The following is an 18,883-nucleotide window of genomic DNA, read 5'->3' as shown; positions in this document are numbered from 1 at the left end:
ACGAATTTTTACCGCGATACAAAAGCAAGTTTCCCCAGGATGCATTGTGCCTGGGAGGTTTATATCTCTGTGCATGCTGGAGTCGGTGTTGCGCCTGGGAGGTTTAGCACCATGCATGATGGAATCTGCAGAAAGGTAGGGAGGTGAGCTTTGTCGTTTGCATGCCTTTTACTGTGTGTTCTGCATTGTGGGGTGGTTTCCATGCCAGCTCATGTGGTGTGCATGCCTGCTACTGTGTGTTTTGCATTGTGGGGTGGTTTCCATGCCAGCTCATGTGCTGTGCATGCCTGCTACTGATAGACTTGGAGCTCTTGGACTGGGTGTGGGTGTACAGTAAAGCATTTTTTTTTATTTTCTGCTCACTTAGTGACTGTGGTGTCATGGCACCCAAGAAAGCAGCGGAAGCTGGGAAGAGGAAGGAGATGATTCTGCTGGTGGTCAAGAAAGAAATCGTCAGGAAGCATGAAGGAGGTATGCGATTGACTGACCTTGCCAAAGAGTATGGAAGGAGTGCATCCACAATCGGTACCATCCTAAAGATGAAAGACGATAACTGGGAGAGATGCAGCCAAGGGAGTCACCAGGGTCTCCAAGCAACGGCCACCTGTCCTGGAGGAGGTCGAAAAGTTGTTCTTGTTCTGGATTGAAGAGAAGCAGCGTGCAGGGGACACAGTGACCGAGGCGATCATCTGCTAAAAAGCCAAAGCTTTGCACACTGACCTCCTCGACCAACAGCCAGGAATGTCAGCCGATGCAGAAGGCTTCAAGGCGAGCAGGGGGTGGTTCGAAAGGTTCAAAGACCAGATCTGCCATCCAGCGTGGTCAGGCATGGAGAGGCCACAAGTTCTGATGTTGCTGCAGCTGAGGAATTTGCTACGGAGTTTGCTACTGGAAGTCACTGCAGCTGAGGAATTTGCTACTGGAAGTCATGGTTTCAGAGGGTTACCTTCCTCAGCAGGTCTTCAACTACAATGAGACTGGGCTCTTCTGGAAGAGGATGCCAAAGTGTACCTTCATCACGGAAGAGGAGACCTCATTGCCTGGCCACAAGCCGATGAAGGACCATCTCACCCTCCTGTTCTGCTCTAATGCCAGTGGGGACCTTAAGATCAAGCCCCTGCTAGTCTACCACTCAGAGAACCCACGGGTCTTCAAGAAACACAAGGTGAAGAAGGAGCAGTTGAGCGTTTTGTGGCGGTCCAACCCAAAGGCTTGGGTCACACGCCTCTTGTTTGTGTAGTTGATCAATCTTGTTTTTGGTCCTGCTGTCAAGCAGTACCTTGTGGACAATAACCTGCGGCTCACGGCCGTGCTGCTCATGGACAATGCTCCTGCTCATCCTCCAGGCCTCGAGGAAGACTTGCTGGAGGACTTTAACTGCATCACAGTCGTGTTCCTTCCGCCTAACACCACCCCACTACTCCAGCCAATGGACCAGCAGGTCATCTCCAATTTTAAACAACTCTACACAAGGGAGCTTTTACGGTGATGCTTTGAGATAACAGATCGATCAAGCCTCACCCTCCATGAATTTTGGAGAGACCATTTTGACATCGTGAGCTGTCTGCAGATTATCACCATTGGCTGGGCCAGGGTCAGCCATAGAATCCTAAATTCAATTTGGCGCAACCTGTGGCCAGACTGTGTTGTGAAACCTGATTCCGATGCTTCTGCACCTGCACCAGAGTCAACAGTGTTGAAGGAGATTGTTTCCTTGGGGAGGACCATGGGGCTGGGGGTGACTGAAGAAGATGTCTGCGAGCTGGTGGAGGAGGGACACAACCGTGAGCTAACCACTGAGGACCTGGTGGAACTGCAGAAAGAGGCAATGGAGGAGTGGGTCTCATTTGAGGAGGAGGAAACAAGTGAGAAACAGCTCTCTTCCAGGGAACTCAAGGAGGCATGTCAACTGTGGGTAAACCTACAGGCTTTAGTACAGCAGCACCACCCAGATAAGGCTCTAGCCCAGAGACTTGTGAACAGTTTTGACACCGGACGTCATGTCCCCTTTCCGATGGATGCTGAAAAGGTGCTGGAGGCAGCAGACAATGGAAAGGTTCCTACTAAAACAGCCTAGACATGAAGAAGAACCTGCTTGCGTTAGTGCTGCCCAGTTGCTCTGCTCCTCCTCCAGAGTGTTGAAATTGTTTGAAAAGTTTGCCATGTTTTAAAAGATGTGTGATGCTTTAAAAGTTGAAGTTGAATGTTTGAAATGTTATTGCTCGAGTAATCCTGTGCCTGTACAGTATCAATGCCTTTAAAAAGTGCACTTTATAAAGAGTTTTGAACAGATAAGATTTGTTTTTGACTTTTTTCTGACCTCAGGAATGGATTATTTGGTTTTGAATGCATTCCTATGGGAAACGGTGTTTCAGTTTACGAATTTTCAACTATACGAAAAGTCCAGCAGAACGAATTAAATTCGCGAACCGAGGTATTACTGTGTGTATATATATATATATATATATATATATATATATACACACACACACACACATATTATTATTTGTTTTAATCTGTCCAAGATATAGTTTCCTGGATATCCCTTCTTATATGTATTACTATGCTGTTTCTGTAATAAACTTAGTCTGTGTGTGTATGTTATGTATACACACACACATATATATATATATATATATATATATATATATATATATATGTGTGTGTGTATATTTTGTGGTGTGCCTATAAGTCCGTACTTATTTGGGAGCTGTAGAAAAGTAGTTCTCTTCTCCGGGTTCTTTTATTTGTTCTTTGATCCTTTTGGATGTGGCACTTTGAAAGTCCCTATTATATGAATATGTACTGTATTAAATATGTCAGGTCAAAGTACTATGGTAGTGGTCTTTAAGATTAGCAGACAGTTGGCTTTCATTGAACCAGTTTAAACACTCTTCAGATGTGATAATTATGAATACATATATGTTTCAAAGCCATACACGTGCATTTTGAGAAGCATCAACAATTAGTTCAAAACGTTTGTACAATACCAAATAAATGTGCATAACACTTAGGACTTTGTGATTTACTATTGCTACTTGAGGAAGAACAAGAAATATTTTGACAATTTCACTTATATTTATTCATTGGTTTGTCTAGATGTTCCATACCAACTGCAGAATACAATTAGATCCGATTACTATCTAGGCTCACTTACCTTTCTGCATCTTTTAGATGTATTAACGTTCGTTAAGAAGAATACAAAAATGAAAACATAAATCATTTAGATTGTCGGCCTGAAACTTTATACATTAGCTATTTTAGAACTAGTGTGAAAATCATACAGATACCAAGAAGTCCTATGGAAGAATGTAGACATTTCAAGTCACAAGAGTGTTACCACCCTTACAAAATGTAAACTGCCCTCAGGCTGGTTTACATTTGCTTGAGAATGTATACCCCATAAAAAAATTATACCCAATGTTGCTTTGTTGGTGCTTCAAAACATCTCCAAAGCCTTCATAGAAGTCTATAACAAAGCTTGCTTACAGCACCAGCAGATTTTAAGAGGCTTTTATTCAGCTTTAGCTTCGCTTTGTTTTGTAGATATTGCAGGTATGAGATATTCCAGGATGCACAAGGAAACCAACAAGCAAACTGGAAAGACATCACAAGTAGTGACTTCCAGTTCATGTGTATATATTCTGGGAGTGTCGGTGCAAATGTCACATCTGGTGTATAGCGTGGAGCAGTAAAAAGGTGGTAGGGTCCGGACTGGAGAGGAGCAACTAGCAGACAGCACATGTGGTGTGCAACGTGGGAATGCTATAGAGGAAGGTGAGAGAGGATTGGAGAGAGAGAACTGAGCGTCAGAGAATCAGCAGAGCTGGGGGACTGGAGCAGAGAATATAACGAGAGGTGGGTGGGGTCCAGAGAGAAAGGATGATCAGCAAACCAAAGAATCAGCAGAGCTCGGGGTTACTACTGAGTGGGGCATCAGCAGAGCTGGGGGTACTACTCAGCAAGAGATCTGCCAAATGAGGACAATAATAAGCTGCAAATCTGCTGAACGATGGTACCACTGAGCTGGGGATCTGCTGAGTAGGGGTATTAATGAGCTGGGGATCTCCTGAGTGGGGAAGGGGGGGGGTTACTACCGAGCTGGGATTTTACTGGACCTCATTAACACAAATAGAAAATCAACACACACACACAGCAGTTGCCAAGCTTCATTAAAGCATGACAGAAGCATTAACAAAAAACATTAAAAAATGCAGGAGTTTTTGTTACTCACCGTAAAATCTATATCTCGGAGTTCAATGACAGACACAGCCACTTCTTCTTTATCCATTACCAAACAGGGTTTTATAGCCCCACCTACCGGAGTAGGACACTGGGCACCTCCTATGGGCAGTCCTTTCTGAGCATAAAACCCCTCTCTGCTATAGGCGTCCAGTCAGTCATAAGCAGTGTCAAAGGAGAAACGCCATAGAGCAGTGGGTGCTGTATCAGTCAATGTACTCAGAGAAAGGGATTTTGCAGTAACAAAAAAAAAAAAAAAAAAAAAAAAATCCCTTTTCTCTTATGCTCATTGACGGACACAGACACTTCTTTATCCATTACCAAATAGGGATGTCCCCAAGCAGTGCCATGAGGGGTGGGAAAACAAACCAATGGAGAAAAAACTGGGAGGTAGACCTATGAGCAGACAGTATATAATCAGAAGCACCAAACCAGAAAACCCCCGGTCCTTCAAAACCTGACTTCCAAGACCAAAGGTAAAAAAAAAACAAAAAAAAAAAAAAACAAAAAGTGCAGTGCAGCCAGCGACAGTAAGGCAGGGTGGAACACTAACCCCTGAGATAGGGTCCTCCTATAGAGGCAGCCGCTAGGGAATGTGCGCCACCACAGATGGTGAGCCCAGTCTGGAGCCACCCGGATGACCAGGATCCTTAACGCCTCCATCCTGCGTTGTAGAGGTGGCAGTGGTTGGAGGGGCAAAAAGGTGCAGATCAGATAGTACTGATCCCACAGCACCTTAAAGAGGCGTCCATCTTGTCTGCCAGAGAAACCAAACAAGCTTGACATGAACCTTGGAACCATCTGGTTAAGGAAGTACACCAGAAGATCCACGATTGGTGTCCCCCAACAAAGGGAGAGCTGATGGAATCTCCGGAGCAGGGACTACTCACCCTGAGATAATATGCTCGCCAGGGAAAACATAGTGACCCCGTCCCCACTGACCAGCAGGTCGTTGCCCCCTGCAGCACTTTGTCTAGGAAACCAACTACAGCAGTCCCTTGTTGACTCCGCAGGGCCAGGACCGAGACAAGGACATTGGTCGAGGGACAGTGCCACACATTAGTAATGCGTGTCCCCAATAGCAAAGCGCAGGAAACACTAATGGCTCTCACAGATGGGAATGTGCAGGTAAACATCCTCGATGGCCATAGAAGCCAGAAAATCCCCCTAGTGACGGGAGGCCACCACCGAGCAAATGGGTTCTATTTTGAATTGAGGATTCTGCACAAAAGCATTCGGGTCCTTGAGACCCAGGCTCAGGCAAACTCAGTCATGGAAACTGTGAACAGATCGGGGTAAAAACCCCTAAATCCGGGCAATGAAAAAGCACTCCTCTAAGGAGCAGGTCCTGCACAGCCCCACATAGAACCCCGGGAGCGTAGACAATGGCCATAGAGGGCAAGGGAGGCCTGCCAGGTGGAAAGGAAGGAAGCTCTAATTTGTAGCCGAATGTAACAGAATCATTCTGAGTATCCACTTAGGGATGAGGAACGTCCACATGCCTGAGAACCAGCGAAGGCCACCACCCGTCCTGGAAAATGATGGAAGCAAACCTTCATGTCTGCACTGGCTTGAAAGGCTACTTGGGCGATATGAGCACTTGGTACAACTCATGAGAGTCCTAAAGGGTTTGGAACCCCTGACCCGAGGACCCAGGGGAACAAAATATCTACATATGCGCTGTAAAGGCCGGCCCAGCCATAGGACATGGTTCCTTCCCCTTCTGAGCACAGAAGAAAAGGAACTCTGCCACCTCTAAGGGTCCTGACAAAGTCTTCCAGTGAAGCTCAAAAAAGATGGCCCCCCCAGAAGGACAGTTCTGCCAATGCCTCTTTGGAAGTCTGGTCAGCCGACCTCTATTGGAGCCAAAGGACCCGCCGAAGTGGAAGCTCAGAGGGAAGTGGAGCTGCAACCAGGGGCTCTCTACAAAGAAATGTCAAGCTCTGGACCAAGAGGTCCTCCAAACTACATACGCCTGGGCACCAGAGTATTCAGCCAAGCTGGACGCAGACCCCCAGTCCATTGGGAGCGACTGGAACACTAGAACCTTGGATAACCTAGTCCATAGCACTAACTCAGCACAGGAGCACCTAGAACAGCCCATAACCTCTGCCCCTGTGGACAGCAGGATCCTTAACCTCCCTGGAGGTATTCCTGAGTGTAGCTCGGGGTAAAGTTTCAGCACCACAAGCGTTAACCCCGAGCTACACTTGGGAATACCTTGCAGCGTTGCTCCGGGATCTCTTCTGCACTTACCTTGTCCTGCGCTCCAGCGATGTCCCTCCTGCAGTGTCCCTGGCAATGTCCTCTGGCCGATGCCGGCATCTGTCTTCTGGATTCCGTTCCCTGCGACGTCGGGACGTACGGGGACGGAACTAGTGGGAAATTTGAAAATTGCAAAAGTGACATTCACTAAATTCACATAATAAAACATTACTGTATCAAACCATTTCACATACATTTTGTCCCTAGTGCTTTATCCTGTGCCCTGCCTGCATATTTACTGTTCTTTCTGCCTGGAAACTGAGAACTGTCCATGGTGTCCAAAAAGCGTCCCTTTAGGTCAAAAGCGGTTTTAGACCAGCTAGAGAACAGCGATGGTAAATTAGAACTACTTGCAGAATTGAATGATGATTCGTGGGGAAATTTGTCAGACACTGAAAACGATTTTGCGAGTTTGCTCAGTGATGTGCGTACTTGGCGCTATATTTCAAATTTCAGTGTTTTTGGTTTGATTATATTCTTGAATTAAATTTATATTATTTTTTATGATTATTTATTAAATTATAATTTGTAATTTCGTGTTTCAAAATTTTACCATACCCGGGATGTTTACTAGACTCTTGTTCGGACAGATTTCATTGAGTTATTCCTAAAAACTACAGGCCTACAATAAAAAAAAAATACATATTTCCATGCAAAAAAATGTACCGCTTTGAGCACAGAAATATGGACCTAATCAGATTGCTAGGGAGGTTAAAGTGGTGGCTCCCACTGCAGGACCCACTGTGGCCTGTAGAGCTTAGGCCTAGGGAAATCTTCCCCCCCAGAGAGGAATGTCCATCGCAGCAAAAGGGTCACCTCAAGGAGCCATGCACAAAGAGATATATGGGGCCAATGACCACCCTGTTAGGTAGTTAGATGAGCCAAGCAGGCTCGCCATGACAAGGCTACCCGTCAACCCAGTACATGGGGAGGCTACCTGACAGACACCCAGAAGGGTGGCTAGACCAGTACCCCAGAGGACAATGCAACAGCCCCCAGCAAATCCTGGGACTGAGCCTAAGCATAGGCCGAGACATACAGTCAGGTCCATAAATATTGGGACATCGACACAATTCTAACATTTTTGGCTCTATACACCACCACAATGGATTTGAAATTAAACAAACAAGATGTGCTTTAACTGCAGACTGTCAGCTTTAATTTGAGGGTATTTACATCCAAATCAGGTGAACGGTGTAGGAATTACAACAGTTTGCATTTGTGCCTCCCACTTGTTAAGGGACCAAAAGTAATGGGACAATTGGCTTCTCAGCTGTTCCATGGCCAGGTGTGTGTTATTCCCTCATTATCCCAATTACAGTGAGCAGATAAAAGGTCTAGAGTTCATTTCAAGTGTGCTATTTGCATTTGGAATCTGTTGCTGTCAACTCTCAAGATGAGATCCAAAGAGCTGTCACTATCAGTGAAGCAAGCCATCATTAGGCTGAAAAAACAAAACAAACCCATCAGAGAGATAGCAAAAACATTAGGCGTGGCCAAAACAACTGTTTGGAACATCCTTAAAAAGAAGGAGCGCACCGGTGAGCTCAGCAACACCAAAAGACCCGGAAGACCATGGAAAACAACTGTGGTGGATGACCGAAGAATTCTTTCCCTGGTGAAGAAAACACCCTTCACAACAGTTGGCCAGATCAAGAACACTCTCCAGGAGGTAGGTGTATGTGTGTCAAAGTCAACAATCAAGAGAAGACTTCACCAGAGTGAATACAGAGGGTTCACCACAAGATGTAAACCATTGGTGAGCCTCAAAAACAGGAAGGCCAGATTAGAGTTTGCCAAACGACATCTAAAAAAGCCTTCACAGTTCTGGAACAACATCCTATGGACAGATGAGACCAAGATCAACTTGTACCAGAGTGATGGGAAGAGAAGAGTATGGAGAAGGAAAGGAACTGCTCATGATCCTAAGCATACCACCTCATCAGTGAAGCATGGTGGTGGTAGTGTCATGGCGTGGGCATGTATGGCTGCCAATGGAACTGGTTCTCTTGTATTTATTGATGATGTGACTGCTGACAAAAGCAGCAGGATGAATTCTGAAGTGTTTCGGGCAATATTATCTGCACATAGTCAGCCAAATGCTTCAGAACTCATTGGACACCGCTTCACAGTGCAGATGGACAATGACCCAAAGCATACTGCAAAAGCTGGTGATGTCTATGCGTTCCAGACTTCAGGCTGTAATTGACTGCAAAGGATTTGCAACCAAGTATTAAAAAGTGAAAGTTTGATTTATGATTATTATTCTGTCCCATTACTTTTGGTCCCTTAACAAGTGGGAGGCACATATGCAAACTGTTGTAATACCTACACCGTTCATCTGATTTGGATGTAAATACCCTCAAATTAAAGCTGACAGTCTGCAGTTAAAGCACATCTTGTTTGTTTCATTTCAAATCCATTGTGGTGGTGTATAGAGCCAAAAATTTTAGAATTGTGTCGATGTCCCAATATTTATGGACCTGACTGTAGCTGCCCGCAGTCTTAGGCCCATACAACCCAGGAAGGAGGTGATCAAATTCTCAGGCAAGATGGCAGTGACTGTCCATGTGGAGGCTGCAGGATCACTCAGCAGGCTGCAAAGGAGAGGGAATACATATCCACCTGACCAGCCAAGTGCTTCATGGTAGCCATGAGGAAAGGGATGACCATACCAGGGGAAGGAGGCATCCTAAGAAGGACCGACCAGCAACCAGGCCAGGGTAACAGTGACATAGACTACAGGCACCTGGCCATGTGCGTCCCCATGAGATATTTAACTTGCTGGTCGCCCTAGTCCAGGATGGGGCATAGTCATGGCTGACAGAGCGCGGAGCTAGCGCTCTGCGCACGCTGGTCAGACTGGGGTGACTAGATTATCCAGCCCGTTGCCCAGCCTGACTGTTGTTGATAGAAGATTTCCACAAAAAAAATTTAAATTCCAGAGAAAAATGAAAAAGAAAAAAATGTCATGGGACAAAAAGTCCTAGCAAAAGAGACATGTCCATACGCCTGAGACACTAGGCAGAAATGACTGGAGGCCTATAGTAGTGAGGGGGTTTTATGCTCCCATAGGAGGTGTCAAGTTTGTATCTTGCCTAGTGTCCTACTCCTGTAGATGTGGCTATAAAACCCTATTTGGTAATGAATAAAGAAAAAATGTCCATCAATGAACACAAGAGAAAAAGCATTTTGAAGCAGTGTTTAATGTGTGTTACCATTGAAGCAAGTTTAAATTAACCTTGCTGAGCATCATCATAGCTTAAAGTGATTGTAACACTTTTTTTTTTGTATTTAAAATAACAAACATGTTTTACCAATCTGCTCTGTGCAATGGTTTTGCATACAGCAGCCCTGATCCTTCTCTTCTGGGGGCCCCTGCCGGCCATTTGCTACAGGGGCAATCATGCATGCTCACTGCTGAGCCCTGCTATGTGTGTCCGTAGAACACACAGAACAAAGCTCGGCCCCACCACCCACTCCTTGTCACTGCCTCTGATTGACAGCAGCAGGAGCCAATGAGGAGCGAGAGCTGAGAGAGCTTGGCTCCCATACACATTGTTGGATTGAGATTGGGCTAAGGTATGGCCCCACCCATCACTCCTCGGTACTGACTGCTTGACAGCAGCAGGAGGCAATGGCTCCTGCTGCTGTGCCTGAGCCAATGAGGAACAAGAGAACCGAGAGAGCCTCGGCTCCCATTCACACTGTTGCATTGAGATTGGGCTCAGGAAAGATTTTAGGGGGGCTGCGGGGGAAGCTGCATGCACAAGGTTTTTTTGTTTCACCTTACTGCATAGAATGCAATAAGGTAAAAAAAACCTTCTGCCTTTACAACTACTTTAATCCTTGTGACAGGTACATTCTTTATCTTCATACTATAGATTTGGATGGCAATTATAGGGCAATTGCCATGGAAGTAAATTGCCCATCAGAAATCATGTGAAACACAAATCTTTCTGCAATAATTATCAACATAACCTGTAGACTACAGAAGACAATAAATTGCAAAAATTTATATTTTTCACATGGAAAAGTGAAACGAACACCTGGCCGTGTCATTCATTTATACTGTTCTGTGAATGGGAAAAATTACAAGTCCCAACAGCCTTTGCAGCTGTTGACTTGTAGTTCTCAATAAACTACCAGAGCACTGTTGGTTGCTCTAGGTAATTCACTAAGCTTCTTGTCGAAGTGTAACTGCCTGCCAGGATCAGAGGCACGGGCAGACAGATACATAGACTGCAGGACCATGGCATTAAACCCACGGTCTACTGATCATGGGTGCAATGCTTTACAGGTCCCTAAAAAAGAAAACAAAAAAAATTAATAAATAAAATAAAAATAATAATAGCATATTTTACCTGCAAAATAATTTGTATTTATATATTTTTTTTATTTAAAAGTGAACATACCCTTTGATATTTAGGTCCAGTATTTAGACACAGTTAGGAGCTGCACTTTTTTGGTGGACTAAGAGTGGGTTTATCTTACTTTATGCATCATGAACCAATTAACAAAAATCTAACCCCAGTAAAAATACCATTCTAAACCAGTACTTAGCCATTGCCACATGTTGTGGACCTTTTGAATTATGTCTCAAAAATATGACTTTATCAAGACATAATATTATATGACAAACAGCTCAGTATAGCCGGATGCTAAGAGTTAATTTTGTCTTGGTTGAACCCTCAAGGATTCTAGTTAAAGAAATGGAGAGAATGGGGGAAGTAAGACTTTTCCAAGACAATAAGACTGTGTGGACTGTCAACAAGGACTATTTGTATATTGAGGTTGAGAAGAATGCATATACAGAAAGTCAAACAAATAGCCAGATAGGACTTCGACTTTCAAACATTTTAACAATAATGAGACGGGAACTCAACTGGTTGAAAGCTTAACCAAAACTTGCAGAGTGTGATGAACTAACAGACCTCTGAAACTATTACAATATACTATTGTTCACCAAGGGTGAAAGCATTAACAGTTGTTTACCGTGATTCCAATACAAGAGCCAGGCAAACAAAGAGTTTTTCCCTACACATAGAAAATGTTGATTCTAAAACAAAGAGGTGAAATTCAGGACATTTAAGCCTAAAAATTGACTGTATATAATTACAAAGATATATTACAAAAACATATTATAAATGAGATGTTATGGATTTTACACACCACTAAATATTCAGCAATGGGAACTATATATCACTAACTTGAGTATTGAGATGATAGAAAGTAAGATGTATTATAAACTAGCATCAGTTACATGTCTTATCAGGAAACAAACAGGATGGTATTTCAAGAAGGAATAACTGAATATACACCTATATTCCATGGTCCCTATTTAGAATATTATAGGTATGATCACTTATATCTGGAAAAAGACGTATATTTGATCCCTGAAATTACCTTAAGATTCCACCCGAGGTATGAGTCATCTCAAATACTCAAATTGTTCTATGATACATGACCGCCACCTGGCGGGCAGGTGAGAAATAGCTTATGTACACACATTTCTCAACTAGCCAATCAAGAAGCCTGGTGGGAAGGTATCTTAGAACAATGGATTAGTGGATATAAAAGCCCTTGTACCTTTAACAAAGGAAAAACCTCATGAAAAAAAACCTCATCAGAAGACCTCATCAAGAAAAACTCATCAAAAGAAAAGACCGCAGCAAAAGAAAACCTGACTGAAGAAGATCTCTGCTGAATAACTACTCTTCCATACTTTCAAACTTCCTAAAACTTTACTAAATTTCTAAACCTCTATCCTTATAACTTCCTACATTTTCCCATACTGAATACCTATCACTTGCCCTATAATATCAGTCTAAAGGCGTTCCACTGCCAGCTAAATCCACGGGAGAGTTGCCTAGTCTGAATGCCGGGTGCGGTGAGATTGTTTATTTGATTTTGTATTACCTATTTTCTCTGTGGTGTGGAATCATAAAATTATCTTAGTGTATCACAACAATATTGGGTAGTTAGATATATGTAGAGAGATCCTGTTTTACTGTAAAAAAATTGTTTGTTGCCATAGTATAATTTTTTTTTCATATTTCATAATTTATTGAATATTAATAACCAGAGTATCATATATCAAGGGCTTGCTTCTTGCAATCCTATGGCCACGGCTTGTGAGAATATAACCTTTGAGATATTCGAAATTATTAATTATTAATAAATTTAATTAAATAATCAGATCATTTAAAAAGTGTGATATTGATGTAATTAGTCAGAGACCTTATTATTGTGTCTTACATTGGTAGGATATATTTTTGATTGTGTGTACCAATGTTCATTTATCACCAGTCTTTTGCGTTTTGTGTTAATATATATATAATTTTTGTACATAAATAAATTTTTATATTTATCTATTATAAGGCAAATTTTGTGTGTATGGTACGAAATCATATTGGCTAAAAGAATTCGAGGTATAATAATAAGTGGTGATCAAATTATCAAGGTGTCCAAATTATTGGTTTACTAAATATTTGCCGTATTTTAACGGCTGGAGGCACTGTAATATTTCATCTAAGGGAAAGGGACACGCCCTTTATAAATAAAATATATCCTTACATAAACCACCACACACAGCACAAATGTCTGATCTTGCATATCTTCCTGTAACAATTTAATGTTCAGATCACATACAGATTCAGGACCTCATCAAAATCTTTCATTCTTCCATGTTTAAAACATAGAATCAGAGTCTGAAAACAAAACTCATATTGATCAACTAGCCCTAGGTCAGTCTAATCATAAGGAAGACGAAGGGAGAAAAATATTGGATGGCCCCACTATACATCAAGTTCATCCCCACTGCATAAACAATGATCTCCCCAGATGAGCAAAGCAATAATTATTTACAAAAGGGACTAAACAAAATGCACTGCAAGCCTAATTCCAAAATGTTTAGCCATTGCCATGGCTTCATTAAGGTCACTAAGATCGTTCCAAACAAATAATTAGATGGGCACCAGTGTTTTTTCCCCCTCATGAGTTTTACTTGCATCATATTTGGCACCTTTTTAATGGGTTTAGCGATGTATGTGAGCTGGTTAAATTTTCAATGTTAAAGCACTAAGGCTATATGAATATATTTTTCTTTAATCAGCACTGCTCACAAACTGTGCAATTACAGGAATGCTGGTATGCATGGAGCCAAAAGTGAAACCAAATTTGGGTGCTATCGTCTCATTACACTGTTTAATACTACAATAGGAGTTGCAAAAATAGTTTAAATATTCCAAAATTGCCAATTCAATGCAAACACTTTTCATGAGAAATTATTTTACGTAAAGGATATCATCACACTTCTTTTGATACTCGGCAAGCAGGTGGCTGCAAAAGTAAAAAGAAAAATTTCAAAAATTATTTTAAAGTAAAGATGGAGTGAAAGAACATGAAAAATATAAATTACATACATATGTTCAGCAATAACAATTCCTAGATATTTCAACAATTGTGATGTTAAAGTCTCATGTTTCATGGACTATAAAACATACAGGAGACACAAAAAAACAGATGCTAAAAAAAAATACATTTGGGCCATATTTATTGATTGCAAGACATTACAAAATGCAGGTATAAAATACTAAGATAGCGTGCATCACAAACCTGCAGAAAAGCAACAAATCACAAAGAAAAGTTATTTTTGCAAAAGCACTCACTGTGGTTAACTTTGAAACTATGATTCCTTTTGGAGAAAGTATTTTCCAGGTAGAAATTGGATTTTTTCTGTACTCTGTAAAATCCTCTTCTCTGCATTTAGCTTCTGCATTAAATAACCACCTGCTGGGTATTGTGCCCCCTGGAGTAGTAGGATGCCAAGTACAACTAAAACATTAAAGTCAGCTCAGGGGGGAGCTCCTGCTGGTATCCAAAAGTCCTTTACACTGAAGAACAAAGGCAGCAGCAAAGCCAGAGGGTGGGTGCTCTGTCCTCCACTAAATTTAAACAAAAAAATTTTATGGGAGTACAAAAAAAACAAATTACTATATTAACTTTCATCTATTGGGGGACACAGTTTCTGGTTTATTTCATCAACTTCTGGGATGGCCTAAAGCAGTGCCATAATGGAGCGGTCAAAATAAAATTTAGAAATATGCTGTCTTAAAAGAAAACAATACAGGCCTTGTAAAACTTGATGACTGTATACACTGACAACCAACTGGCCACCTTGCAATCCTGAGAAACCAATATTTGATAGGGAAAGCTGAGGATGCACTTACTGTCCTCATAGAATGTGCTGTAACTAGAAATGGTGGTTGGCGATGCTTGATAGCATACAGGGTGAAGAGCCCACTCTCCCCGATTCATATTTTTTGGGTTGAGATAGTCTGCATGCCAGTTTTCTACCCCTGGTTTGTGTAGTGAAGACAGAGCTGGCATGAACCACTTTGTTTAACTTAGGATGTGAGATACTTACAGCACTGGCGCTTTGCTCTTGGTATTCAAGATCATCCCAAGTGATTCCAAGTTTAGTGACATAATCAGCGAGGACTTCCCAAGATTTAACATATGCCTAGACTCCTCCAGCATCTGAAGAGTGATGGAAAGGGATTCCATAGATACCCTACAACTATTATTCCTCTCAAGCATAAGGCAGCCAGCACTGGCGCTAATGTTCTGGTAAACACCCGAGGGACCATGGCTGCCACTGTCCTGTCATGAGAGAGATCCTGTCATTCATTGGTGATCCTCCAAGGAAGTCATAACCTAAGAGAGGTCTCTACATCTTAAGCCAAGCAGAGTCCAGGTACAGTCCCCCCTAATGGGGAGCCTAGGAGTCAGACAATCCAAATACCAGAGAAAAAACCACAGTGGCTAAAATAGTAGAAGTAAGCTTCTTTCAGTAGAGACAAGAGGTCCATCACCCAAGAACAACAGCAAAAAAACTGAAGCTAGTTCCGAGTGGGAGGACTTGTATAGAGTATGTCCTTGCAGCTTTTTTTTTTTCCTCATTGTCCAATCACCTGAAGGTAACTGCATGGAACCAATGGTTAAAGAAAAAATAGCCTGCATCATGTACTGTACAACTAAGAAATACATTTTTCAAAGTAGCAGAACTTTCACTTACTCTGAATCAATAATCTTTTGCTTGAGCGTTAATAATGCTGCAACATATTCATTCAAATTCTGAAATAAAAATGAAAACAGCATGCTGATCAGTAATCAGTATAAAATAGACAAAATATTGCACAATTTTAGAGCCAGTACAGTTTTAGACAGGACATATTACTGTACCTACAATACAAAAACCTATACAGTAGCTTAGTTTCAGATCAGGAGTTTGCTAAACTGATTACTTGGCCCTTGTATTTTCCAGCTCTGACAAAATAAAGCAAGAAATATAATCTCATACTCATACATAGATTTGATTAAAAAAAAATCTGTCCCCTTCATGATAGATACTAATCTCTTTGACAGCTTTAAAGGGCATGCTGACATCAACAGCAACACCAGCAGAATAAACTATACATTTCACTAAAGAGATTTCTAAGGTAGATATACACATTCATGCGACTGAGCACAAACTGGATGATGTGATAACTGTGGTCAACAGGATGACCAGGAAACAGACTCCAAAAACAAAAATGTCTACTGTTCTCTTAAAATTGGAACACTGAGATCAGAAGCCAAAGCAAGGAATTTCCATATCTACTGAATGTCACACTTGGGACTTACAGTACCCAGCAACTGCTCTATTAGAGACGAAGGACCAAAATATCAGGATGAACTATTAAGCGATATCAAAGTTATAGCAGATCTAAAACAAAAAACAAAAAAACGGAATAAATTTCAGCTCATCAGTCCTAAGATGTGGGGAACGCATAATTTTTCTATTTTCAGGGGTTACCATCGCAGTTGGTTTATTCTAGTACAGATATTTTGCAGGAGGATGCAGGATGCACGTGCGAGGACGCCCCTTCCGAAGCTCCTGCTCTGTCCCCAGTCTCTACAGCTAGGAGTGCCGTGTAGTGCTTTGTTTGGTGCCGGCGAATCCCCCCCCGGGCTCTGTGGAGGATTGCAGGGGTTGGGCGCTGTCCTGCCCTGTCTCCGATTCCCGTTCCTCGTGTCCTGTGGTCCTCTGGAGACTGGTGGAGGATGTGGGGAGATGTAAGGAATCACGTGGAGTCCCGAGGAGCTATTGTGCTGGGAGCAGTGAACTGGAGAAGGAGGAGGAAGAGAGAGCCGCTTTTCACCTATCAATTGTCTATTTTAAATCCAAATTTTTGTGCTGAGCTGCTGCTAATATAACAGGAGTGTGGCTGATTGCATGACAAATTAACTGAGCTGTTGAACATTTGAACAATGTCATGCTCTTCCTGCTCCCCCTTCTGAGATTGCAGCTGCTAGTTTGATATCCTTGGTGATGCTGCTGACATTGTCTATAGCTACCGCTGCTGCTTCAGCTGTACTGCCTTGCTATACTAGTACCGTTGACAACTGCCGCCGCTGCTGCATTGCCCTGCTACATTACTATATTACTGCTGTTACCCTATTGGTGACTCTCCTGTTATACTGCCCCTATACTACTGCTGACGCCGAATTGCCCTGCTATACTGTTGACAACAGCTGCTGTTGCTGCTATATCGCTCTGTTGTATGATTGCTGACAGATGCAGGCAATTATATGGTCCCACTATACTATCAATTACACTATCACCCTGCTCTCTCCTGTGAGACTACATCAAGGTTGCATGGAGCTTTTTTATTAAGCCAGATATATGACTTAGATGCTGCCTAGGATTTGAGAGTCTGAAAAGTTGGAAGATCCATTTGGGGCTGGGCTGGTGTATTAAAGGTTGAACTCTGTTCGCTCTCCCTGTTTGTGGCTTTGTACTAAGTTTGTTATTCGGCTAAACTCAACTATTAAGCAATATATTAAGATGAGTAAGAGCAGTAAGATGAAGACTCAGAAGGCAGTTGGTGGTGAACTTCCAGAAGCCAGGACAGATATTGGAGACTTTTTCCATAATGCACGGGAACATAGTACACCTCGCCACCACCTCAGTATGGATTCAATTAGGAGTAGTCATAAAGGGCATGAGACTTCACCATCCCAGCATTCACCTCACAGCCATACTAATGCTCAGAAAGTACAGGAGAAAGATAGGGAACGCTCTGACTTGGGAAGTGAGGAAGAATGCCATGTTATGGAGGCTCGCTTTGAGAAATATTTAAGTATGCTACCTACTAAAAAAGATTTAGAATCAATGTTTCATTGAACGGAGGACAGTCATAAAAGGGATATGGCTGAGCTTCAGTGGAGGTTGCAGAGCTTCCATGAATGAGTGGAAGTGGTGGAGCAGATTATCCCATTAGTAATACCAGCCAGTCAGAGTTACAGACTACTATTACTCATCATCACTCTCAATTACAAGCTTTTTGGTCACATATTTATGATATAGAGGACCGCAATAGACAAAATATTTGGGAATCCCGGAAGAGATTGGTAAAGAGGAACTTTTGCCATTAACAAGGGGGATTTTCAATACGATTTTAGGTAAATCAACTACGGATGATATATAAATTGACCGGGTACATCGAATTCCAGGATCAGTCAACCATGCTGTAGCTCAACCAAAGTGCAAAAGGCACTTTCAACAAGAGCTCCAACTCAGCACCCGTTAAAACAACCAAGTGGAGCTGTGAAGTCAAAGTGAAAATATGTATTTTTTTTTTCCTGTCTCTCTTCCGCTCTTCTCCCTCTCCGGCCACCACCTTTATGATAACAGATAGTATGATAGAGATATCCCCAGCGCTGATCGGGGAGGGGGGTGTCTTGATTTTTAATTTTTATTATTTAATATTAGTTGTTGATGATTTAAGAACTTTGAAAATGCTTAAACCATGGTATTACAATCAATGTAGCTTCCAGGTCTTCGTGGTTTATAATGTTGGTTGGTATAATTATGGTGATTTATACTCAAGACCTGATGGCTCAATAACCACATGAACTGTATAAGGATTTATATGACTGGGGACAGTGGGAGCTCTTTTTTTTTTTTTTTTTTTACCCATTGGTAGTAACCCCTAAGGTTTGAGGGTGTGAAGTTACTAAGCTATACCTTGGGTTTTTTTTTTTTCTTTTTAATATCCCAATGGGTTGGACATTTTTTTTTTGCAGAGCCGCAGATCTTCCAGAGTACTCCGCGATATGGAGATCGCAGGCGGTACTTACTGTGTCTCCGCTTCTTGTGGGAAGGTTATCTACTTTTTCTTTCTTTTGTTTATGTGTGGTGGGGGAGAGCATCTTCTTGTTCAAAATTAAATGCAAAGGAGGATACGGAAATTTGGCTCTTTGAATGTCAGAGGTATGAATACGCCACAAAAGCTAGCTCAGATAATATATGATATGCATAAACAAAGGA

General features: G+C 42.1%; 1 protein-coding gene across 7 annotated transcripts in view; it reads right to left on the bottom strand.

The window, feature by feature from the left end:
• Nucleotides 1-18,883, bottom strand: part of ICE1 (interactor of little elongation complex ELL subunit 1) — a 304,724-nt gene that overhangs the window by 240,138 nt on the left and 45,703 nt on the right. For all 7 annotated transcript variants that reach the window (XR_016313265.1, XM_089681035.1, XM_089681038.1 and 4 more), the window contains 3 exons: nucleotides 15,587-15,645; nucleotides 13,814-13,848; nucleotides 3,158-3,176 (listed from right to left, as the gene is read on the bottom strand). Coding sequence is in view for 6 of the 7 variants with exons in the window: in XM_089681035.1 (XP_089537161.1) it covers nucleotides 3,158-3,176; nucleotides 13,814-13,848; nucleotides 15,587-15,645 (113 nt within the window). In the remaining variant the exon portion in view is untranslated. The remainder of the gene's footprint in view (nucleotides 1-3,157; nucleotides 3,177-13,813; nucleotides 13,849-15,586; nucleotides 15,646-18,883) is intronic.

Source organism: Staurois parvus, unplaced genomic scaffold (genome assembly GCF_062004578.1).
Source record: "Staurois parvus isolate SC_StPar_1 unplaced genomic scaffold, SC_StPar_1.0 ptg000257l, whole genome shotgun sequence".
In the NCBI taxonomy this organism is placed as follows: domain Eukaryota; kingdom Metazoa; phylum Chordata; class Amphibia; order Anura; family Ranidae; genus Staurois; species Staurois parvus.
This window is presented reverse-complemented; position numbering and strand designations above follow the sequence as displayed.